At 39.2% G+C, this 26,950-nt stretch overlaps 1 protein-coding gene across 3 annotated transcripts; it reads right to left on the bottom strand.

Annotated features, from left to right (window-relative positions):
* Window positions 1–113: 113 nt before the first annotated feature.
* On the bottom strand, window positions 114–25,834 carry slc5a9 (solute carrier family 5 member 9). 3 transcript variants are annotated; one of them, XM_071512091.1, is made up of 14 exons: window positions 25,812–25,834; window positions 23,550–23,616; window positions 22,056–22,127; window positions 21,775–21,879; window positions 16,607–16,771; window positions 15,666–15,771; window positions 14,537–14,617; window positions 13,879–14,084; window positions 12,930–13,065; window positions 10,813–10,920; window positions 10,418–10,568; window positions 4,050–4,218; window positions 3,103–3,318; window positions 114–431 (listed from the first exon to the last, which is right to left on the bottom strand). In XM_071512091.1, exons 2-14 carry the CDS (start codon window positions 23,565–23,567, stop codon window positions 114–116), a joined length of 1,851 nt encoding a protein of 616 aa, XP_071368192.1. In that variant the 5' UTR covers window positions 23,568–23,616; window positions 25,812–25,834. The 3 variants fall into 3 exon arrangements, with proteins under 3 accessions (XP_071368192.1, XP_071368191.1, XP_071368193.1); XM_071512090.1 differs by lacking the exon at window positions 25,812–25,834 and having other exon boundaries at window positions 23,550–23,639; XM_071512092.1 differs by lacking the exon at window positions 25,812–25,834 and having other exon boundaries at window positions 22,056–22,114; window positions 23,537–23,609.
* Window positions 25,835–26,950: the final 1,116 nt, after the last annotated feature.

Below are 26,950 nucleotides of genomic sequence, written 5' to 3'. Positions count from 1 at the left end.
TTTCATTGGACAGTACAGTGGAGAGACAGGAAAGGGGGAAGAGAGAGGGGGATGACATTCGACAAGGTCCCAAGTCAGATTCAAACCCAGGACGCTGCAGTCACATGGGCACGTCAGGAAAAGTATCCCCATAGAAACACATTAACAGCCAGTAATATTATGGCATTAATATTGCAGACATTCCTCCAGAGTGGCTGCTCCTGTAGTGAGATCAGTTTAGTGTTCTGTACTGCTGGAGATCCAGAACCAGAGCTGGAACCAGTCAGACCACAGAGCCAGAGAGCAGCCCTCCGCCACCAGGACTGTGGGACGGGGTCAGGGTCAGGGTCAGGGCTGGAGTCGGAAGTCACGGGGTCAGAGGTCGTCCAGAGGTCAGGGAGGTCAACACGAGGCTCCTGGTTGTGTCTGGACCACCAGGTTAGCCTGTACAACTGGAGAGGGGAGAAGCAGAGAATGTTAAAGCAATATTCTTGGTTTTGACATGGGGGTTATTCGGCATTTGACCGCCATGAAAACCAGAATATAAACTAATCACCAATATTAGATGCAGCGGGAATGAGTTTGTAGCGTTCAGATTTTTACTTCCCATTCATTTGAATGAGGCTATGAAAATAGCCTGAAAACTATTATTTCCATTTGATGCTACTTTATACTTCCACTCCACTACATTTCAGAGGGAAATATTGTACTTTCTACTCCACTACATTTATTTGACAGCTTACAGTTACTGACAGTTACTTTTCAGATAGAGATTTGACACAATGGATAATATAACAAGCTTTTAAAATACAACACATTGTTAAAGATGAAACCAGTGGTTTCCAACCTTTTTGGCTTTTGACGTCTTACAAAAAGCAGTGTGTAGTCGGGTCACATTTCAGATGTCTATGAGTTGTTAACAGCTCCACCAAATAGTGATTTTTCCCTCTAAACCTCACATGGTTTCATTTCAATAAATGTTCAAATGATCCAATATTTCAGTAAAAATCAAAGATTAGAGATAAAGTCCAAAAACTGAAAACAGATTTGTGTATCAGAACTTTGTTTTTTCTTCTTTCCTCTCCCATTAATCATCTCACGACCTCTCAGATTTATCTGGTGACCCTTTGGAGGGGCCCGACCCCTAGGTTGGGAACCAGTGGACTAAACTAGCTAACTGTATGTAAAGTAGTTCAAACTAGCTCCACCTCCAGCAGCTACAACAGTAACATGCTGCTTACACACTGATGCTTCGGTATTAATAATCTAATGATGTCATATATAATAAATTATCAGTCAGAGGGACCAAACCACTACTTTTACTTTAATACTTTAACTACATTTTGCTGCTAATACTTATGTACTTTTATTTAAGTAGGATTTTTCATGCAGGACTTTTACTTGTAATGGAGTATTTTTACATTGCTGTATTGGTACTTTTACTGAAGTAAAGGATCAGAGTACCACCACTGCATTTAACGTGCTTGTGAACAGATTCAACAACAAATCCCGCTACTGTGATTTTCAACTGACTGTGGGTCCAGCATTTTAGAACATAATTTTGCCATTTTAAAAATAAAAGTAATCCGGTCTCCCAAACAGGAACTACTAACTATATCAATAAAAATGCAAATTTTAGTGTAAAGCAAGAATAGAAGTGCAAAATGGCGAGGGACCCAAGATTGCTTTATTGTCTTAAAAATCTGTTCACCAATGTGTTAAATGCCAATTTTCAGGCTATTTTCGTGGCCTCATTCAAACGAATGGGAAGTAAAAATCTGAACACTACAAACTCATTCCAGCTGCATCCGATCTTGGTGAGTAGTTTATAGTCTGGTTTTCATGGTGGTTAAGAGCCAAATAATCCCCATGTTAAAACTAAGTGGAATATTGCTTTAAATACATTGACTAATAAATTATAAGCATCTGACAGTGTGTGTCCGGGTTTGGTCACTATGCTGCTACAGATTGCCTGATTAGGTCATGCTAGATTTTACATTGAGTCCATGGTGACTCAGCAAGAAATATTAAAGTCTGTGCTATTAAACTAGAGTGGATGCCTACATAGAAGCTTGGCTTGGATGTGTGTGTGAGGAGTTGTTATTGCAGGTATAGGGCAGCTGCTACCAAATATGTTGGGCCGATGACTATACTTGACCACCGCCCGCATTTTCCCAAGGAGACTTATTTTAACAGGTGTTCCCCTCGTGTAATTTCTCTGTAGTTGCTCCCATAATTTCAATATATTAAATATAAAATATATTTGATATATTAAATATATCAAAATATTCCCATTTGTTTTAGTCTTTTACCTTGTTTTTATATTTTTTATGACTATATTGTACCTTTCTATCCTGTAACGTACACACTGGAAGCTAGTGTATACCAGAATTTCCTTCAGGATCAATAAAGTATCTATCTATCTATCTATCTATCTATCTATCTATCTATCTATCTATCTATCTATCTATCTATCTATCTACTATACGTTCATTTACTATGTTTGTTAAAAATAGTAACACAAAAAATTCTAGGTCCTATACAATCACTGCTGTTTCAAGTTCAAACAGCAAAGTTTCCACATGGTCAATAAAATGCATTTCAACAGAAATTCTAAAATTCTTCTATGGTTATGTTATCAGTTCAGTGGTGGTTGGAGCCAAACGTGCCTATAGTGTGAAAAAGAAAAAGAGAATTGGAAGAAAAAGAAATATACAAGTTTCAGTTGTGGAGGGACAAATTCACCTTTCTGACTGAAAATTCTTATGGGAAAAGGTTTGCCTTCTGCAAAGTTTGTCAAGTTGATTTCTGTGTAGAGCATGGGGGTCAAAATGAAATGATGTCCATCAATTGATTTATATATCTTCAGTAAAATGACTTTTTATAAGAAAATAAAAGATGCAGATGCAGTTGTTGTATTTTATATCCTACAAAAGTCACTAGAATGCAGGAAATAAGATCTCTAAATCTTAACATTTTCTGGGGGAGAATCCCCAAACCCCCTGCTTTTATTTTGAAAATCTCTTTCTCTGTAGACATGTAATAAACTGGGCTAATAATGGTGATAGTGATGTGTGTTTGCACGTGTACAGTATATATGTGTGTGTGTGTGTGTGTCCTTACATTTTCTTTAGGTATTGGGGCCGTGGCCAAGCTGACAGCAGCAATGACAAGGGAAGTGAGAGCCAATAGGATGAGAGCAAAGTACAGGTAGTGGACATTAGCCAATACGGCGGGCCGGTAGTCAGTCTGTCCACAGGAAGGAACTGTATAGCTGAACTCAAGAGCCATCCTGACCAATCCCACCACCAGACCAGTCACCAGGCCCCAGAACGCACCCTGACACACACACACACACACACACACACACACACACAAAAGATATGGCATGCAGAGTCATATGGTGTTTTAGCTAGGGTTCGACTGATATGTGTTTTTGAAGGCAGATACTATGTGAAGCTGCCAATAAGTTAACCAATATTTTATGCCGATATTCAACATCTATGAATTTGGCTGTTTTCATCAATACATTTATAAGTATTGAGCGTTTCCCCCAGAATTTGTTCTTGTCTGGGTGCAAAAACCTCTGAAACAGCACTCAATCTCCATTGAAACCAAGGATGATACTAGAACTACTATTACTACTACTACTACTACTACAAATAATTATAATAAAGCATATTCAAGCACACTTGTGTGTGGTATCTGATCAAAATGTCTCAATAAAATCAGTTCAGGTTAAGATCTTCCCTTGGATAGCCAGTGTTGTATTGATCAATTCTACAATAAATATGTAATCAAACAAACTGCATTATATCCATTATATCAGAGGTGAAGGACACTGTTCCTATTTTTAATAAAAGGACACTATTGGCAGACCCATATATCAGTCTGATTCTATGGCTAGTACACCATACTATTTATAAGTTATAGAAACATGCAGAATTTTGTCACTGATATATTAAAAGTTGCTGTGCTGACGCATTCTGCTGTGTGTGTATGTGTGTGTGTGTGTGTGTGTGTGTGTGTGTGTGTGTGTGTGTGTGTGTGTGTGTGTGTGTGTGTGAGACCTGCTCGTTGGCACGTGGCCAGAAGACAGCCATTAGGAATACAGCGGTGATGGGCGGTGCCAGAAAGCTGGTCACTGACTGGATGTAGTCAAACAGTTGTCCACTATTTGCTGTTTGGATGACTGGAATCCACAACAGACTAATACACACCAAGACCAGGATGAACACCCTGAAAAATATACACACATTAGTATTGGTATTAGTACTGGCAGTAATATTAGTCTTATTAGGGCTGCGTCTGGTACTGTGTGCTGACTATATTCCTTGCCAGGCAGACCAGAATGAATTGATAACCCAGATGAATACATGAGCTGGATTAATTCATGGCAGGCTGGATTCAGCTCATGAGCCTTGAGTTTGACACATGTGGTAAGTCCTATAAGCATATTTTGAATGGGAGGTATACCTAGCTTTGCCTCCAAACAGCCACACACAAGGACATGCTGCCACTGTCATGTTCCTGAACCATCTTCATCCAGCTAGAAAGTTTCCATTTGAGAAAGGCTAGAGTTACGGAAGCATAATGCATTCACTTGAGAAAAAAAAAAAGCCCTGTTTTACTGAATTAACAAGATAATTATCTCAGAAAAACAGAGCAGAGTTTGTTTTTTTTAATGCTCTGTTTTTCTGAATTAACAAGAGATAATTAGAGAGATAATTATGAGATAATTATCTCGTTAATTCAGAAAAACAGAGCATTTAAAAAAAAAAAAAAAAAAAAAATCTGCTCTGTTTTCCTGAGATAATTATCTCGTTAATTCAGAAAAACAGGGCAATTTTTTTTTTCTCAAGTGAATGCATTACGCTTCCGTACTAGAGTGGACCTGGTTAGCAACAATGTTTAGGTACACTGTGGTGTTCAAATGAAAATAGGATTCATGTTGTTAACCTGCCATCAGCATGTCACAACAGAAACCACGATTGATGTTGCTAGCCTGCAATGAACATGTCACCACAGAAAATAGGATTCATGTTGTTAACCTGCCATCATGAGTTTTGGTTGACTGTATGGTTTTATGACCCTTCACCATGGTACATGGTATGCAGGACATTATGTCATCAAAGTGGTGTGTGTGTGTGCGTGTGTCTGTGTGTAAACACATTCTTGTGAACACAATAACTCAAAAACAATACAATAGAAACTTCATACTTACACCACAGGTAACCTCTATGGAGTGGATGATCTGATTAGATTTTGGTTTAGAATTTGAATTTTCTTGAAACTCCTTAATGCTTTAAGATTTAAGATACAGAGTTCAAATTAATACCACCCGTGTGTTGTGATGATAAGTATGTTGGCAAAGACCTTGTCGGCATTACTACAGACAATGCCTTTGAAGTTCCCTGACTCGTGGCTCAGACCACCTGGTCCAGGGTTTTTCCAAGTTGGGAGAGAAGGACAGAGCTGAAAAGCAAACGAGCAGCTCTAAACATCCCTAAGAAGTCACTAATCCATGATGTGGTGACCAGACGGAGATCAACATTTAAGACCCTGTCAGCCTTAAAGCCTATCCTTGAACTCATAACTACAATCAATCAACGGAGATGACAGGAGATGTAGAGGTATACTTTGACACCAGGTACTCAGACAAAGCACTGAGGGTGATGGACCTAGCATGTGTCATTGATCCCTGTTTCAAGAGAAGCTTTTCAGGTGATCTGGAAGCAAGGAGGCCATAAAACTGGCACCTGCAAGAGAAAGAGATGAGCCTGCAGAGAGCACCACCTCCAATTCCACTACTGCAGAAACAGAAGAGAAAGGCCTGGCTGGGTTGCTAAAGAAGATCAGCTCCACAAGACACCAGCAGAGGGCTGAAGAAGACAACAGCAGCACCCCAGAAGAAAGGTCAGGTTTGATGATTTGCACTTGGGCAGATTGATCCAAGTGTATAAAACAGAGCATGACGGATTATCAATATGCGTTCTTGTGCATTCTTGGGTCCTCCATGATGTGTTTCATGTAATATCTAACCGGCGAAGCATGATTCCAAAACAAAAGAACGAAAGGGCGGTGGACGGATAAAGATTTCCTTGCCTGCCGAGAATGCATTGGATGGTGACTTGACCGACAAGAACAAATGGAAAGATTTATTGCGAGAACGACGCATCGAGTCTGAGAAGCGCCATAGTTCATAGTACAGAGCCAGTTGTAACCAAGCGGCCAAAACCATGGGTGAATTTGAAGCCAATAAGGAAGTGGCGGCAGGCGGCATTTCCTCTAACGTCCACTAGATGCTGGCTCCAAAAAGACCCCAAATCCAACCCAACTCCATGTAAGTCAATGGGACCACAACCCAACTTCTCACTCAAAATATAAAGTCAATTTTTTCAACAAGAGATTATGGTCTCAGTAGCTGATTTCACTTCTTCTTCTTCTTCCTTATTATTACTTCCGCCAAGAAGGTTATGTTTTCGGTGCCGTTTGTTTGTTTGTCTGTTTGTCTGTCAGCAGGATTACGGAAAAACTACTGGCCCGATTTTCATGAAACTTCGCGGAAGGGTGTAGCATGGGCCAAGGAAGAACCCATTAAATTTTGGAGCGGATCTGGATCCGACTCACGAACAAGCAATAATAGCACGAACCTTGGTGGAGGTCTGCGCTCTCCGAGTGCCCTTCTAGTTATAGGGTTGTTTTCCTAATGATTGACAGGTTACCTGTCCAGTGATCGTCAGGTAGCTGATTATGGACCAATAGCAGGCAGAGCTGCGGACAACCCTCAGGCTCACTCTGGCTGCACTGGCTCCAAAAAATGTCAACATGGTGACACTCATAATCCCCAACTTTTGGCTTCAACACAGCCCTTTGGAAACCTATGGGTGACGTCACACTCACTATGTCCATCTTTTTTTTTTACAGTCTATGGTTGTAACAGGTGGTAAAATTAACAGCTGTGTCTTAATCACCTGCACGATGTGAAGCACACAGCCGATCTCAAATTGCAAGGAAGCTTCTCTGTGCTCACTTTCATGAGAACACTGTTCTCTCCACGACAACTTGGGAAGAACTTTCTCCGCAAGGTCACAAGTATCGACTTGGCATTCTTGGATTTGATAATGAGGTCAGGCCTGATCAGTTCCGTCTCTCTTCCTGCCTAGACACACCTTGTGTGCTCTTAGACTGTCTCTATCTCTGTCTCTGACTTTGCTGACCTCCACATCCCACTGTTCATTCATTATTAGATATAAATGCTCCAATAATTTGATTTCCGTTTGTGGTCTCCCTCATTTGTTGCAATCTTGAGTCAACTTGTAACTACTGTTATGGTGGAGTGTGCATACTGGAGAACTATCGGTATAGAGCAGTCATCCTCAAAGTCCAGACTCCGGTCCGGATCCGGACCGAACCACAACTGTCTCCGGACTCTGAGCAAATTATACTTTTCATATGTATTATTTGTATTATCTGCGAGACTTCGCCGCAACGCAACGAGTCAAAATTCTCCGCTTTCTCCACTGCAAGCAGCGCTCTGAATGCCCGACTGCTCCACTGTCTGTGTGAGGACGTCTACTCTGCTTTGGTTTGGTCCAATCACATTCAGCGTCCCGTCATCTCCATGACAGCGGTGAGTCGCGGACGCGACGTCATACTGTAGAGCCGCACTTTTTTTTTCAAACTTTATTTTTACAAGAGAAGAGAACAAAGACCGGTGTAATCAAGTTGACAGCGCAGCTCGTTTCGTCAGCTGTTAGCTACTAGCCTAGATTTGGAACGTGAATCAATCTAAAATGGCGTGTTCAAAGGTGGCCAGCCTACAGCAGTGAGTCTGCATTCTCAACAATGAACACGGTGAAGAACAAGTACCGCAGCCGACTCACCAATGAACACTTGCATCAGTGTCTCTGCCTGGTCATCACACCTTTTGTGCCAAAGTTCAAAGTCTTGGCAGCAGACCAAAGGTGCCACTTCTCTCATTAAGCAACAGTGTTTGACACAATGTACAATAGTTCTGGACTTATTTGGACTTTGATTCTTAGGATGGTTTGATTCACCTCTGGTGGCTGGGTGTGTGAACCGGGTTTGGGGGATGGGGATAATGGGGAAATGGTGATTTGTAGCTTTAATTTAATTTTACATGTAATTTTATCTTTTATTTAATTTTATTTTATATATTTTATATAATTTAATTTTATATTATATATATTTTATATTTAATTTTATATTATTAATTTAATAATTTAATTATAATTCGTTAAAAGCTTGACTGACCTTAATAAACGGACCTTTGTCTAATTGAAAATTTTCTTTGTGGACCTTTAAGATTTGTATTTGAGTACCCCTGGTATAGAGGTTTCTTATCATCCCTGCAACAAGTGTCCCATCAGAGAGCGGTCAGTGCTGGTGGACACATCCTTTCAAATCAGATCACAACTGGCACCAGGAAAAGTCAACGTGTTGACATTATTTAACATTCTTTAACCTTGACGAGGCAGCTACAGCTAAGTCAATCTTTTTTTTTTACTGATCTATTTCAGGGAAACAGGACAAAAGGCGCAAGTGAATTTTATCTTGAACACTTTTGCAAACCCTAACTAGAACTACAACTACTTATTTAGAGACAAAAGGAAAAAAGACTTTTGTCTTTTGTCTTTAGCAGAGATAAGTGCAGATGCTGCTAAACTTTCAATAAACAATGTGAATGTACAGCATTCTTGGGCTTGAGCCTTAACAGATAGGCACTACAGTTTGACCAAAACTCCTTTTTTGTCTTTTTACTTATTTTGAGACAAAACGAGAGGCATAGTTGTCTTATGGTGTATTTTATGTGGAAATGTGGTGTTTTCTTTTTGTTTAACTGCAATGATACTAAATGCTAAATGCTATTTCAGTATAGAGCTCAATGTAAAAAATTTAAATGTGAAGGTTTAATAAGACAATGGTGTGATATATCCAGTCAATATAGGTCTAGTGTTCAGTATGTACATAAGTGATCATATTCTGTTCAATAAAATGCAGTGTTTTTAACACTATAGCAATATTTCAGCAAATTTTGTTAAAATACTATGATAATACCGGGTTATTTGTGGCCATGATTACCGTACTGTAAAAAAATTATACTGTTCCATCTCTAGTCCGGAGTGGATCCACCACAAAAGCTTCCCCCAAGAGGAAACTGATTTCTGTCTTCTGTGCGGGACTTCTGTGCGGGAAGTGCAGAATTACGACGCGCAAATATACAGCACCTTAAATTCATTTTGCTTGGGAGGAGATAACACATTTGGTTACTGTGTTGCTCTGGTCCAAGGAGAACCATCGCCCAATGGAAACTGTTCAATGATATTAGATGAAGAGCCAAACAGAAGCTGGCAGTGAACTACGGGTACAGTTTGGCTACAGAAGAAGGGCATCCACTAGCCAGACCTTTACATTTATAGAGGATGCAGCTGCCTCCACAATACAGACTCCATGCGTCATGGCGCATTCTGACAGTTCTATGTTGAATGACAATCGTTCACATCACTGCCATATGTGTATATAGTTGAAATGAGAAATGTTGTCTTATTTCTTCCTGCTTGAGAGATTTATTTAAGTCAATTTGGCCAACATATCCACAAAAAGGGTTGAGAAGCTTTTGAATGGGATCTGTTCGTGCACACATCGGTTGGTAAAGCGACAAAAATAGCACAGAACACGACTGCAGGTTACGCCATGTGCTTTTGAGGCGGCCGACGCAAGTGCAAATCCGGGTGCAGGTAAGAAACCTGTGTGACAATAATGCCATGCGCCATCACAAAAATAGAGCCCTTCATGTCAGTAAGGTGTTCTTTAAGTGGTGCCACAGCTAGACTGGGCCAGTGGCCTTTTATAACCACCATTGTAACCACTGCCCCAGTGACATATTACTTAAGTCTGACTTAACAAACACTTGGGCCTAGAATTCATAACCTGACCATGACAAAGGAGAAAATTATCAGAAATTATTCAAAAAATTGTTTGTTAAGTGTTATCACATAGTAACGGCCATAGCAATGAACCAATTTGGAGATAGTCAGATCCAGCACTGGTTTCAATGACATCCATGCACCTTTTAAGGACGAATCTAAACTAATACAGAAAGGTAAATTGGCTAACCACATGGCTCAAGTTAATGCTTTCACTTTCTATGTTACCAAGAGTTTATTTTGAAATGAATGTAACCGAATGTCTCCAAATGCACGTTCTGTTTTTGAAAACAAGGTTCAATGATTGAAAGATTCATATTACCCATAGACACAATATCTCCTTCCACTGCTATGCTAACTATATGCAGCTAGCCTATATGCAGCTTCAGATAGCCTAGCTACTCCTAAACAACTCCACAAACCTTTTCTTGTGTGTGTACATGCATTTGTATCTATACATATACAGTATGTATCATATGCATGTGTACCTTCCGACCAGCATGAGTTCCATCTCGGTAGCTCTAGGCCTGGCTCTATGGTAGAGGTCTAGTGTAAACAGGGTAGAGCTGCTATTAAAGATGGAGGTCAGAGATGACATCAGAGCAGCTAACATCACCGCTAGCATTAGACCACGAAGACCTGGATAGACAGACAGAAAGAGAGAGAGACAGGCAGAGAAAGAGAGAGAGGCAAATAGCACCGTAACAGTGAATAATTTTGCCTGTTTGTACAGGTATGGGTCCCATAATAGTCAGATTGTTAGGTTACAGCAACTGAAGACAATGCAATACAATGGTCAAACTCTGTATGAATTGTACTGACAATAACTCTAGTGTGTGTGTGTGTGTGTGTGTGTGTGTGTGTGTGCGTGCGCTCGCCTTACCCACAGGCATTAGCTCCATCACTAGTTTAGGGTATGCGATGTTGGAACAACCAACTGAAGCCCCACACACACTCTGACATACTGCTGGATCCACACAACCTACCTCATCTACACACACACACAACACACACACACACACACAGAAAAAAAACATGTAAATGTTTAGTTAGTAAAATAGGACTTATGAGACATATCAACAAAGAATCAACCAAGTGTCATGCATGTGTGGCCTGGTAATAAACAGTCACATACATATATTCCATAATGAATGAATGAATGAATGAATGAATTATCATTATTGTCATTATACTCAGGTACAATGAAATTTCGCCTGGCTTCTCTCGGTGTAGTTAAAATAAAACAAATAAATAAAAGCCGTAGTAAAAGCAGTAATAGCAGCATAATGTTACGAAAGACTTGTGCAAGTACAACTTAAAAATAAAAGGCACTAGTTCAATTAAATTAAATTTACACATTTACAAATTTACAAAAGTTGAATGTTATAAATATTAATAAATAGATGTTAAATCCTTGTGTTTATAAATTGTGTCTGTGGTAGCAGTCTCTGAGGGTGGAGGTGTGTATGTCACAGTCTTTGATGTGTGTGTGTGTGTGTGTGTGTGTGTGTCTGTGTGTCACAGTCCTTGATGTGTGTGTGTGTTTGTATGTGTGTGCACATACACGTGTATGCACATACAAAGCAAGTTAAAGTGATTTAGCCAAATTAAAGGGGCAATAAGCACAAAATGGCCATACTATATCTGTGCAGGGTTGATAGGATTGTCAGCGATTACTTGGCCAGGTGCTGAGATCTCTGGCTTTCAAAACTCACTTTCTGGCCCACAATCTCTGTCTAAACAGCACTTGGCCCACTGGATACTGGATTTGATCTCTCTAGTCTATAAGCGCTCGGGTCAGATCCATCACTTGCAGTGGTGGCTCACTCTACGGGGGAGAGTAACTGGATGACATCCTGCAGTGCAGCAGGGTGGGCCTCACCCCTTACATTTGGCAGGTTTTATCAGCTAAATATGGCATCATCGTCATCTCTTTCAGCCTCAGTTTTAGTAGTTCTCCATTGACTCTCACTTCAACACATCAACCCAGTCTGATGTCTCCAAGTGTGTAGCCTGTGGAGACTATTATGTTACCTATGATAACTTTAACTGTATTGCTTTACCACTGAGTCCCCATTCATTGTCTCCCACATTGTATGATAACTTTAACTGTATGGCCTGCTTTACCACTGAGTCCCCATTCATTCATAGCGTCACAAAGTCAACATTACAGTGTGACTAACAAACTAACAAACTAACTAATGGACAGAGACAGATCCATTGTCCCCCCTTTGGTGGGGACAATCAGGAGGTCCTTTTTTGGTTAAACCACTGTATATGCATATGACACTGTCCTGCATGTTGACCCACGTTTGGACAGCTGTTGGGTCGAATGTATGCCACTTGACTAATTTGGTATACCGTAGTCAAATGGTTACAGGTTCACTGAAATATAATAATAATATACTGTAACTAAAACAAATGTTTCTGAACGATAGTGAACATGGAACTGTTTGCCACCTGTGATTAATTTGGTGTAATGCTCCTGACCCGAGGGTAGATTGTCAAATGATTCCAGGTTCACTATCACTGATATTTTCACTGTGACTTCAAGGTTCAGATCACTTGCAAAACCTCAAATTAACAATGCTCAGAACTGTGAGGGATTTTCGATGAATCATGGTCAAATGAGCTATGGTAGATTCTTCTTATTTTCTTATTTTGCCAATGGCTCGTAAAGCAAGTCTGGGAAACAATATAACACCCTGGCATTTTCAGTAATAATAATAATCAGTGATATTAGTGACAAATTCAGTATGCTGTATTATTACCGCATACTACTGAAAAATTATACAGCATAATGGAGCATTCAGGCACAGAGCATGATATTTCACCTACAATGACCGCCAGAATACCCTTGAACAAACCACTGAATCCCATTGAGGTGACCCTGTATTCTAACCTGTCCAATGAAATGCATATGTACAGAGAGCTATGTGTGTGTGTGTGTGTGTGTGTGCGTGCACTGTGTGTGTGTGTGTGAGTGTGTGTGAGACTTACCTGGGAAAAGTGCTCGGCTGATCATGCCTGGCATGACAATGAAGAACATGGGCAACAGTTTCAGGTATCCTCCCAACACACTGCCTCCTTTAGCATGAGACAGAGACCTGGCTGACAAAGACCTCTGGACTATAACCTGCACACACACATTATGATATTTTACACTTGAAGCTGCCAATAGCTGCTACTACTGCTATCACTACTACTATTTCTGATCGGTTTGGTGCTGCCCTGGTGGATTGGGGTATCTGTCTCTTTCGGGGGCATGGAGATTTTGAACGGTAGTGTAGCCTACTTGTGCCTGCATGTCCATTTTATTGCTTTCTTGTGTTTTGGCACACACTTTTATTTAAAGTTCCATCTGTTTTTAATTGTATCTCTGTTTGTTTGTTTGTTTCTTTCTTTCTTTAGTTGTACCTGTTTGTACCTCTTGTATTACCTTTTATTCCTATTTTTTATAAAAAAAATTTGGGCACACACTTTTATGTAAAGTTAGATCTGTTTTTAATTGTATCTCTGTTTGTTTGTCTGTTTTTATTTGTACCTGTTTACCTATATATATATATATATATATTTTTTTTTTTCTATCATTCATTGTGGTAGTTTCACATCACTGCTTTTGGGTTTTATTGTATGTAAAGCACTTTGTAAACATTGTTTTTAGAAAAGTGCTATACAAATAAAGTTATTATTATTATTACTACTACTGCTACTATTACAGCAACTACTACTACTATTGTTACTACTACTACTTCTGCTACTACTACCTCTATGAGTCAAGTTTATTTATATAGCACTTCATCACAAAACATATCTCACGGGACTTTACAGAGCATGAGCCTACCTAGATCTAACTGATCAACAATCAATCACAAAACAAAATGATGCAATACAGTATGTAAAAAACAATATTGGCAACATATACCAGTGTAGTTATAGTAATTGTTACCTGGTCAGTACACCAGACCCATGTAGCCAGTACAGTCAGACCGAACACCAAACCTGGCCAGGGTAAATCCCCTGTCAATGGGTCTCTTAGCAACCGGAAGGCGTCACTACGTGGCAGGTGGCAGGTGGTGTTAGCAACCGTTACCGAGGGAACCGCTAACGGATAGCGGTCCAAAAGGCCGTCATACCAGCCAACTTTGGAGAATGCTGGAAAATACACACACACACGCACACACACACACACACACACACACACACACACACACACACACACACACAATCCTCAACTTCACTGTGTGTGTGGTACAGAGTTGTCAACTCATATAAGGAAAATCAACTAGTAGAGTTCATATACAGTAAGTTCATCTTACTGTAGGTCATATTTGTGAATATGAACAATTCTGATCCATGAAACAAGGGTGTGACACTATCTGGAGCTTCCCCATTGAAAATGGATGGTAAACAGGTAGAGTTAGACCAATATAATGGTTTGCTAAAATCTGGGTCTGATAATGTCCTTTTATAAAAAAAAAAAAAGTGATCTGATCCAGTCAGTGTATGATGGATATGATGCAGTTTGACTGATTACATATTTGTCACAAAATAGTAGCTGTGTGTGCGTGTGTGTGTGTGTGTGTGTGTGTGTGTGTGTGTGTTACCTATGAACATGAGTGTGAAGGCTCCCACCACCATGATAACAGTCTGGAGGGCATCAGTATAGATCACTGCTGTCAGACCACCTATACACACACACACACACACACACACACACACACACAGAGGTTTGAATCACTTCTTGTATCTATCAGGCATAATGTTTGTGACAATTAAAGACGATTTTTGTGATAGTTGATAGTGAAGAGAGACCAGACAGTTTGTTGAGAGAGAGGGATGCTAAAAAGAAAGAAGCCTATTTTGCTAGCCTAAGCTAGCAAAATAATGAATAAAATAAGAAGTAACTACATTACTAATTTTAAGGGGATTTCCCCCCCAAAATATATGGTTCCATGGGGTTTCCAACGGTTTTAAATCACCCATCTTCCTGTTTCCGTTACTGTTAGGTTGGCAGGTATGCCCTTTCTCTTTCTTATCAATATGTCATTCTCCATTATGCACATTATATAAAAACACAAGTTGTTTGTGTGCAAACACCTTGCAAGTGGTGATGTTCAGCCTCTTAGTTGAATCACTATTCGCTGATTTGCTGTAGCAAAACATTTTTTAATAAAAATGTCAGATCATTACTTGTCTTGATCAGGGTCTACAGTAGATTTCAAATCAGCAAAAATCATACTATTAAAGCTACTACCACTATAATTTGAAACTTGCTTACTTTGGCGACCCCTTCAATCCCTTTGTGGTAGTGTTTTGTGTCATGGTTGCAAACTGCAAGTCACTTATTTTAGTAACAGCTAGACTGACCTAACAAAGCTCTTTTCTGTGTAACAGGTTTGGAATTCATTACTATCATAAATAGTATAAACACATAGAGAGCAACACATAGAATGAACCAATTTTATCCAGATGGCCTCATTTACAGCCATTATATGCTATCAAAACTAATTTGTGAATGATATATTGAGGTAAATATTCTACACGTATGGCCTTAAATGTCACTTTCAATTATACAGAATCCATTGTTAGCAGAGCTGGAGAAAAACATTGAAGTCATTCTACTCAGTTTAACTCGTACTCACACACAGTTACTCCCCCTTGTAGGGCCGTGTGGTTTAATGTTGAGACCGTGTGTGTGTGTATGTGTGTGTGTGTGTGTGCGCGTGTGTGTACCTGCCACAGTGTAAGCAGCAGTGACCAGCAGCAGGATGCCGGTGGACAGGTAGAGATTCCAGCCCAAAGACACCTGGATGAACAACGCCCCGGAGAAGATATCTGTCTGGATCACACACACACACACACACACACACACACACACACAGACAGTTAATTTCTCCAACATTTCAATTCAGTAAGTTGATTCGAATATCAAATAAGAGAGGTTTATTTACAGTATATCAAAATAAAGCTCTTAATTAAGTCTAAATCTGAATAAAACAGCAAAACAGCTGATTTCAACTGGACTTCAATTAGGAGGGTGTTCAATCAAACTATATATAAATATTTAGCTTAAGAGGTATTATTGGTATTATTACTTATTGTTGCTCTAAACCGGTAACGCTTAATTTTCCGGGTCCGCAATTTCCTAATAAGTTCCTAGAAAGCAACTGTTCATTTCTTAGGAAGATTCCTGGAAAGAACTATGAAATTATGTTCTAATTATAGGGAAAATAGAGAAAGAGTTCATGGTAGTTGGTAAGTACCTCCAATTTCTTTTGTTGTTTCCAAGACAGAATTATGTAGATTATGCAGTAGTTATATAGAAATAGAAATTAACTAAAGAATTCAACAAATAACTATATTATATAATTATATGAATAATGACTTATGATAATTGACCTCAGCCTATTATTTTTTCCAATAAATAGTTTATAGTTTTGCACTTCTTTCCAGGAAATTCTTTTAGAAAATTGTATCTTATCGACTCCACCAGACTGCTTACGTTTTCTATATAACTACTACATCATTTTATGGCTCTTTCCAGGAAACTTCCCAAGAAAATGAACAGTTGCTTTCTAGGAAATGATTCGGAAAACTGTGGACCCAGAAAATGAAGCGTTCCTCGATCGTTCTGTGCGTTTGCATGCGTGTGAGTGAGCGTGTTTGCGTCTTACAGATATTTTGGTGAAGATGTAGAGAATGAGGGACAGAACAGACATGTAGATGCGTATCCTCTGGCCTCCGAAGCGTTTGGCCAAGTATTCCGGCATGGTCACCACACCAGCAGAGATATAGACCGGTACGAAGAGCCAGCCCAGAGCCACCAGCACCCACGCCGCCTGCAGCAACATACACACACATTAGACTTTCAACAATGGGATCTGGTCCAGTCAATGAGTATTTCGAAGGGGAGATCAGCTTGGCTAGAGTTCCAAGTCAGTCTCAAGTCTTGAGGCAGAAGTCTCAAGTCTAAGTGTGGATTACAAAGTCAAGTCCAAGTCAAGTCCATGTCATTAATGTCAAGTCTCAAGTCTAAATGTAGAACAGCAAGTCAAGTCAGAACAAATTAAGTGTAAATTTAATATCTTAAAGAAAACTAAATATCTAGGACTTTTCAATGCAATATGGTTTTAATAGGATAAAGACTTGGTAAGAGCATCATGAGTTTGATTTCTATAATCAGTTTCAACTTCAATCATTCCATACAAATTCAGAAAACAGAATTTAAATTCAGTCGTCTGCTGGAACAAATCTCATCACTTTCAATCTAAGTCATTTACACAAACACAAGATCTCAAGTCAAGACTTTAGAAACCTTTTCAAGTTATCAGAGTACAAGTCAGAGTCAAGTCCCAAGTCACCAGAACCCAAGTCAAGTGTCAAGTGATTAAAATTGTGACTTGAGTCCAAGTCATGCGACTCAAATCCCCGCCTCTGCAAACAGCAAATATCGATTGAAACATCTGTAACAGCATTGTTTCAATAACATGAAGTGAAATTGTTCAATAGTTTTTTCTCCTTTAAGAAAAAAAAAAAAAAAAAAAAAGCAGTCGGTTTTAATTTCTGTCCAGCCTGAGGCACGTTCACTATGAAACCAAACCCCTTAATTTTATCCCTGAAATCTCCTTAATTTCTCCATTACATAAAAAAATATTATCCATTCAAAATAACATAGCATTTCAGGGTTTATATGGGATTTATTCACGGGTTGATTCACAGAGACATGCCTTCTGCGCATGGTTTACAGGGCTATTAAGTGGAAATTAATGGGAAAGTTCCTGTGTCCCTGAATTTTTCATTAAATTAGAAAGTAAGGAGTCAAGATTAAGGGGGTGTTTAAGGAGGTTTGGATGGGATCTCCTCCATTAATTACTCCCTTAATTAATTTTAAGGGGATTTTCCAAGAATCAAGGGGTGAATTCATGTAAATAAATGAAAATGTAATGTTATTTTAAGGGATTACTGGTTCGTAGAGGGATGTCACTCCTTAACCCGGTCACTGAAATTGCATGAAATTTGGTATACATGCTGTAGAACCATGTACTAGTCAAAATATAAAGTTTGCTCATGATTGGTGAAAAGAGGTGTGGTGGATCCCAGTGTTTTTCTCCTCCAGGTTTTTGCTCCAGCCCTCCTCTTGCACACCCGATCCAATCAAGGCTTACCTATTGTGTGGGCAGCAGCTATATTTATTTGTCTGCGTTTCAATGGACAGTTTGGGTCCCATGGTTAAAATGCTGATTCAGAGGCTTTTTTCCACCCTGACAACAATACACCAACACCCAGTCTCTCTCTCTTTCTCTTTCTCTCTCTCTCTCTCTCTGTCTCTCTCTCTCTCTCTCTCACACACACACACACACACAGTACCGTGCAGTCAGAGACCACCCGTTGGTTTGTTTAATTTCCAGTCAAAACAGCCGTTAAGTTCACGTTATTTCTTTGTTGAAATGCAGGCAACACATATTTAACACAAAATGACACGAAAGCCTCCACAACTAAATAGAAATAAAAATAAAAAAATCAGTATTTAGTGTGTCCACCCTTTGCCTTTATTACAGCTTCCATTCTTTTTGGGAGACTTTTTCAGATCTGAAGCAAGAGTGGAGCTTGATTTTTTTCCTATCTCTCAAAGATGAAAGCTTTAAGTGCCGTCTATCTGATGCTGAGAGTTTCGCTGCTCTACCAGGTCTTGCACGGTTGTTCCCATTTTCCCTATATCTTGCAATCATTTTTTTAACTCTAGTTTTGGAAACTCAAAGGTTCCTTTGATGTTCACCTTCCTTATGCAAGTGTATTATCTTCTAGCAAATCACATCAAAAATATCGCCTTTAGCCATTTCAGATGCACATGAGAAAGAAATGTGCATCTAAAAAGGCAGCTGGGGTCTGCTTGAGACGTTTGTGTGAATGTTAGTGTCACTTTTGAAGGGAAAGTGTGCCAACATAATGTTAGACACTTTTGGGAACAACTTTTGTTGGTTTTAAGATTGGAAGGATGAAAGAGTTAAAGTGTCAGTAAAGAGTGGACAAATTAAATATTGATAGATTTGATATTATCAGAGGTGTGGCCAAGTCAACTTTGCTCGAGTCCCAAGTCTCAAGTCAAGTCTCAAGTCTAAATGTAGAACACCAAGTCAAGTCCAAGTCAAGTCCATGTCATTAATATCAAGTCTCAAGTCTAAATGTAGAACAGCGAGTCAAGTCAGAACAAATCAGTCCAGTATCAATTTAATATCTTAAAGAAAACGAAATATCTGGGACTTTTCAATGCAATATGGTTTTAATAGGATAAAAACTTGGTAAGAGCATCATGACTTTGATTTCTATGATCAGTTTCAACTTCAATAAATTCAATCATTCCATACAAATTCAGAAAACAGAATTTAAATTCAGTTGTCTGAATGGAACAAATCTCATCACTTTGAATCTAAGTCATTTACACAAACACAAGATCTCAAGTCAAGACTTTAGAAACCTTTTCAAGTCATCAGAGTCCAAGTCAAAGTCAAGTCCCAAGCCACCAGAACCCAAGTCAAGTCTCAAGCCTTCTCTTTATTTATTTTTTTATTCAACCTTTATTTAACCAGGAAGTCCACTTGAGATTCAGAATCTCTTTTACGAGGGAGACCTGGCCAAGACAGCAGCAAATTAGGAGGAGCAATTAAACATTATAAACACAACGAGACAAAACAAGTAGATACATTATAAAACTATAAAACAGTGAGTTAAAACACATAACACTTCTGACCCAGCAGAGAGGCAGTCACAGAGACAGGCAGTGAGGAAACAACCTATAAAAAACAAGAGCAGAGTCCGATTGACTTGGATACCAAATCACTCACAAAGGCCTTATACTCGTTCATTGGGATGAAAATCTTAATTTTTAGATCATTTTGTAGCATGTTCCGAGTAGTAGGTGCAGACACCATAAAGGATTTTTTGGCCATTTCAGTGCGGGACTTGGGGATTGACAATTGCAAAAAGTCATTGGATCGTAGACTATAATGATACACAGAATCAAGAGAATGGCAACAATAGGCCGGCGCATTTATGCAGATCTCCATAATCAAGTAAGGATAAAAATGTCGCAGCAACTAAATTATTCTTGGCCACAAAAGTGTTTGTTTCTAAAGTAAAACCTAAGTTTCAACTTCAGTTTCTGCAAAAGCTGTTCAATATGTGGTTTGAACGACAGATTGTCATCAATCAAAATCCCCAAATATTTACAACAAGAGACAATTTCTCAGTTTGCTTTCCTTGAGTAGTTGCAATAGCTGGGGAGTAAGCAGATTTCTCCCTGGAGTGTGTAACGATCATTAGTTTAGTTTTGTCTGCGTTCAAAACCAGTTTCAGCTGAAAAAGTTGAGACTGTACAATATTAAAGCTGACTGTAAGAACCCAAGAGCAGCATTGAGAGTGGAAGCACAGCAGTAAATAATGGTGTCGTCAGCATAAAAATGCAAATTAGCATCAGGTACATTCTGACCCAAGCAATTTATGTAAATGGTAAATAACAGTGGGCCCAGGACTGACCCCTGAGGTACGCCCTTGTATACATTTAAAAAGGCTGAAGTGAGACCCTCAGATTTTACACATTGCACCCTGTCAGTAAGGTAGTTGGAAAACCATCCAACAGCATGTTGGATGGACCAATGTTAATCAGCCTCTGTCTTAAAACATCAAAATCAACAGTATCAAAAGCCTTGGATAATCAATAAATAAGGCAGCACAACTTAGCTTGTTGTCCAAGGATGCATACAAATCATTTACAACTTTCATAGCAGCTGTTATAGTGCTATGAAAGTTCCTACCTATCCTCCTTGTTCACAAAAAGTCCTTAAGTTGATTACTGGTCAAAGATTCAAGAATCTTTGCCAGAGGGGACAAAATGGAGATTGGTCTGTAGTTGTTCAATAATGAGGGGAACAAATCTCATCCATTTCAATCTAAGTCATTTACGCAAACACAAGATCTTTTGTCAAGATTTTAGAAACCTTTTCAAGTCATCAAAGTACGAGTCAAAGTCAAGTCCCAAGTCAAGTCAAGTCTCAGGCAATTAACATTGTGACTCGTGTCTGACTTGAGTCCAAATCATCTGACTCGAGTCCCCACCTCTGGATATTATACTTAGTGTTGGAGGCTTTTGTGTAATTTTCTGTTAAATATACCTATGTTTCCTGCATTATTGTTAAACTAGAAATAACCGCCTCGCAGTTATATGCCTCCGCCAATAAACTTTGTTTTATCATTGCAAGGACAGTCTTATTGAACATATATAATTAATGTGATTATTAGGTCAACTTAAAGGATTTTGGTGTCTGCAAAAGTAAGTGACAGCACTTCCACCGTTTTTTGTAGAATGACCCAAGATGGTTTTCTCAGCTACAGTGGTAAGCAAAACATTATGATGTCACAGTAAAGTTGACCTTTGAACTTTTGGATATAAAATGTCATCACTTCATCATTTTATCCTATTAGACATTTGTGTGAAATTTTGTCATAATTAGCGTATGAATTCTTGAGTTATGGCCAAAAACGTGTTTTGTGAGGTCACAGTGACCTTGACCTTTGACCTTTGACCACCAAATTCTAATCAGTTCATCCTTGAGCCCAAGTGGATGTTTGTGCCAGATTTGAAGAAATTCCCTCAAGGTGTTCTTGAGATATCGTGTTCACGAGAATGGGACGGACGGACGGACAGCCCGAAAACATAATAAAAACTAAATAATCCATACTGAATCTGTACTGAACGGCCGATTGACTGGAAATGAAATAAACGAAAGGGTGTTCTCTGACTTTTCCACAGTACTGTACACACACAGTCAGTGGCGGTGTTACATACGTTCCATTCGAACCCGCCGACAGCGATGCCTCCTGCTGCTCCTGTTCCAGCCAGACCGATGAACAGACCGCTGCCAACATTACTGGACATCAGAGACGCTCCGATCTGTACACAAATAATACAAAATACTCATGATAATAATTAACTAAAGAACAGAGGAGAACAGAATACAATAGGACAGAAAGGAACGGGATTGAATAGAACAGATGGGAACAGAACAGAATAGAATTGCCAATTACAACACCTCATTCTGCCCACCAATCAGAGTTTAGGATACTCACAGGCCACCAGCTCATTGAACGGCCCGCCAGGAAGTAGCCGCCCACAGTGCTGCGATTGGCTCGCACCGACGACTGGCGAGGAGACAGAAGTAAAGATTACCACCTAGCCAAGATATTTTGAAATTCAATATACCACGATACAAAGATGTGACAGTACGTATCGTCGGACAGAAAAATGAATTGTGATATTTGCTCCATTTTATTCGGCTGTAGTAATCACAAATCAGACGGCTTGCCGATCACAATTTCACAAGCTTTCCATGATCTAAATCAGTGGTTCTCAACCTGGGGTCCAGGGACCACCAGGGATCCTTGAGGGGGTTCCAGAGGGTCCCCAGCAAATTGATGAATCGTTAAACTTCACCATTTACAAGAAGTTAACACAGTTAGAGAATGTAGAAGAATGACTGTTTTGATCATAGTTTCTCTGTTGTCTCTCTACCTACAATACAGATAGTCATGGAATTCTGGACAAAATCATATCTAACAATAAAAAATATTCTCAGATTTGGGTCAGAGAGGCAAAAACTCATCGAATGGGGGTGCGTGGCCCTAACGTGGACTAAATTACGGGTCCTTCATATGAAAAAGGTTGAGAATCACTGATCTAAATGATATTATTTAGATCATTTAGATCACTTTGTAATGACATTTTTAAATTGTTTACATTCTAGCAAGCTAATGCCATCGCTCGAAAGATTTGTGTGAGATAAGCCGAATGTCCCATCCCTAATGAACAGGATTAACCTTGTTGATCCTGAGGGGAAAGTAGGTCAAATATAGGTCTAATACAAATATACTGTATGAATCAGTGCTGGGTTCACTTCCAATTCTATTGATTTAGGATGTGGACTTTCTTCAAAATCCAAATACTGAAAAACTCCCACCTCACATACACCCTATTGGTGGTAATTGAGAACTTGGCTTTTATTCAGGACTTTTCGATATAGTTTTTGGTTGATTGTCCCGTTAGTCAGCGTTAAGAATCTGGAGCAAAGAACCAACTCTGTATCACCATATTTCAACGCAAGCTACTGTTAAAAAAATGGGAAAACTCCTCAAGAACTTTGATTGTCAGGCTGCTTAGGAATGGTGAATTATTACGCTTAGGTAAGCTATTATTGATGCTTATAGAGCAGCAGGCTCCTCCCTAATGCATGGAAACGTATGCCAATGGAACAAAGAAAATAATATGTTTACCAATAAATAGGTGAGAGACTGTACTGGCAGAATCTGCTTTGTTCACGTTCATTTATGTGCTAGAAGTGTGATTTTGAGATGTTTCACCATACAATTGCACTACAACCAAAGTTCAACATCACTTTAATCTAGACATTGGATCAGTCAAAAGAGCTTTATCTGTAGATCTAAGACTAAGCTTGTGTGCGCAAGGAGTCAGGTCATTTATTGATATGTAAAATATATTATAATGATTCAAACATAATCTTGAAATCGTAAATGTGTAAAATGTATCGAGTCACTTCCAGAGCTTACCCAGATCCCAACCACCATGACAAAGACAAAGTAGACGACGACCACAGCGATGTCAGCAGCTTCCAGGCTGAAAGCGGTGCTGGGAGTCATGGTAGTGGACAACCCAGTGGTGCTGCTGGCTGCATGCAAAATATACAGTACAATATATTTCATTATGGTAGGACATATTCTCTCTTTATTGGAAATACTGCCTTACAAGTTCATGAATGGTTAACTGGGGACTCCTTGCAACATCATCTTGTAAGCCTTGTATATAGTAGGGCTGGGCAATATGGACAAAATCAAAAATCACAATATATTATTTTTTTGACCAAATACCTCGATATCGATATTGCGACAATATTGTAGGGATGACTATTGGTGCTTTCACAAAATATTTACACAATGAGATTTTTGATAAATAATCATCAGTAATGTGGATATAATGACTAAGTGGTAAAGGCAAATAATAGAACAGCTAGAACAGTCTGGTAAGTTCAGAAAATTACATCACTTTACTGTAATGCAGCCTTTAAAACCAGGAAAAGACAACAAATCTAAGACGATATCTAGTCTCATATCACAATATCGATATAATATCGATATATTGCCCAGCCTTAAAACACAGCAAAGTACACCCAAGTAATACTGCTTCATTCTGTGTTCACATTATTATTCAATAAGTAATTCTGTCTGTCTGCAACTATTAATGTTGAGAGCTGGGAAAGCCTGAAACTCAGCAGTGACAGCGACAGGGCTGAATTTACAAAGGGAAGACATTTTTAAAAAACTTTTTGCAAACTTATTTAAAAGGAAATACAGAACTATCTCATTTAAAATGTTCAACCCCAGTAGAAGCACTTCTGGCAGCGATTACAGCTTCCAGTTTTCTTGGTTACCTCTGGATCAGCTTGGCATATCCGGCTTTTGAGATTTTTATCTTCAATTCATTCCACAGATTGAAGTGTGGAATTGGGCTGGGCCACTCAAGGACATTCACACGCTTGTTCTGAAGCCATTCTAGTGTTTATTTGGCTGTATGCTTAGGGTCACTGTCCCATTGGAACAGAAATCTTTACCCCAATCTAATGTCTTTGGCACTCTGAGGCAGGTTCTCCGTAAAAACTTTTCATAAGATGGTTATCATATTGAGCCAGTTTATAATTAATTAAGAATGGAAGCAAGCCCAGCCCTGCACAGAACCTAAAAACAGGAAACTGAAGAAGAAGAGGATCCAGACCTGTGGTGAGACTGGCAGACATGTTGACTCCTTACAAACACTAAATCCTCCAATGTTTCTCTTCAGTATTATTTCTCCAGACAGCATTAGCTTTGAGGCTCCCTGTGTGAAGGGGCTTGTCTATTCTGCTGGTGAACTTAACTGCAGTATGTGAATCTGTGCAATAAACCTTTAGCTGTCAATTATTAATCACTTTGTTATCGTGACAGTCAGTTAACCCATTTTACTGGTAAGCTATTATCACCAGGGTTAGACCGATATATGAGGTTGATATTGTCCTTTCATTAAATATGGAATTCTGGTCCAGTCTGATATAATGGATATTAAAGGTCCCATATTCTACACTTTCCAATGTTTTATTTTCTGTATTGAGGTCCATTCAAAGCTGTTTGTGTGGTGTCATGTACCAAAAACACTCTCAATCCATTTTAATAATTTTCCAGCATCTCTCTGAGCCTTACCAAGAACAGGCTGTTTCTGTTGCTGTGCCTTTAAGGCTCATTAATATTAACAACCCCTCCGTTCTGATTGGCTAACCGTTTCAAGAGTGAAACGTGAGACGTCGCGGCCCGGCGGCTACAGGTAGGGAAAACTCTCTGGTTAATAAACAATGACAACCGCTCAACCGCTTTGAAAAAAACACTTTGTTAGTCTATTATTTCTTACAAAAATGATAATGAGCAAACCTTTGTGACGCCACAAAGTTACGGAAGTCCAAACGGCTCGTTTAGAGGCTCGCTTTTCTAATATGGATTGTGTGGATTTAGTTGCCGACCGTGCGTTCTGATACTTTCACCATGTTTAGATAGACCATCCAACTCCTTTATCATCACAGAGGCAAGGGGAGTCCTGTTTTACACCATATGGGACCTTTAAATGCCTGTGGTAGAAACCTTTACAGGCCAACTGATGGACTGTATGTTATTACTTCTTCAAATTTGCTTGTGGAAGTGTTTGGTTAGCTAGCAGAAGATTAATGTAAGGTTCGCTAGTTTGTTGGGTAAGTTTGTTGTTGTTTGTCGGGTAAGTCCTGTCATTTTTACAACACTAGATTGTTAGATGTAGATTTTGCATACATAGGGTTGCTTACATGGGATTAATCCCTTGTTAATCCCTTGTAACTTCACCGTAGCAGACCTTGCTAAGTGTATGTTAGCAGTAATGTTAGCTTTGTGACGCCACAAAGTTACAGAAGTCCAAACGGCTCGTTTAGAGGCTTGCTTTTCTAATATGGATTGTGTGGATTTAGTTGGCGACTGTGCGTTTTGATACTTTCACCATGTTTAGATAGACCATCCAACTCCTTTATAATCAAAGAGGCAAGGCGTTTTATATGATATGGGACCTTTAAGGGGTGGAAGGGAAACACCCTGGACAGGTCGTCAGTCTATCACAGACCTAACAAATGGACTGACAAACTCTTATAGACAGACAAACCCACTCATGCTCACATTCACACCTATGGGCAATTTTAGAATCTCCAATTCACCTGACCTGCATGTCTTTGAACTGTGGGAGGAAAGTGGAGCACCCGTAGGAACCCACGTGGACACAGGAGAACATGCAAACTCCACGCAGAAAGGACCAGTGCTGAGGTTCCAACCCAGGACCTTGCTGTGAGGTGACAGTGTTAGCCACTCTGCCGCCTCATTATTACTACTATTATTATTGATGAACTCCAGTCCAAGACAAGTCAGCTGAATTTAAATTCTGTTTTCTGAATTTGTATGGAATGATTGAATTTATTGAAGTTGAAACTGATTATAGAAATCAAACTCATGATGCTCTTAACAAGTTTTTACCCTATTAAAACCATATTGCATTGAAAAGACCTATATTGACTTTTCTATAAGATATTAAATTAATACTGGACTTTTTCTGATTTGACATTTAGACTTGACTTGAGACTTGACATTAATGACATGCACTTGACTGGTAATCTACATTTAGACTTGGGCCTTAACTTGAGACTTGTGCCTCAAGACTTGAGACTGACTTGGGACTCGAGCAAAGTTGACTTGGTCACACCTCTGGTAGTACGAGTAGTAGTACAAATCTGAAGACATTGAATATCGGCACAAAATATCAAATATCAACAGTTCAAAAATATCAGTATCAACCTTCAAAAACCCATATTAGTCAAACAGTAATTATCACCAGGAAATGACACGGAAACTAAGAG

The sequence above is a fragment of the Centroberyx affinis genome, unplaced genomic scaffold, assembly GCF_046629955.1.
Source record: "Centroberyx affinis isolate AG114_WGS23_722 - 3 ecotype Tasmania unplaced genomic scaffold, CSIRO-AGI_Caff_v1 ptg006085l_1, whole genome shotgun sequence".
NCBI lineage: Eukaryota > Metazoa > Chordata > Actinopteri > Beryciformes > Berycidae > Centroberyx > Centroberyx affinis.
Note: the sequence above shows the minus strand (reverse complement) of the source record. Positions and strands in the feature narration are given on the sequence as shown.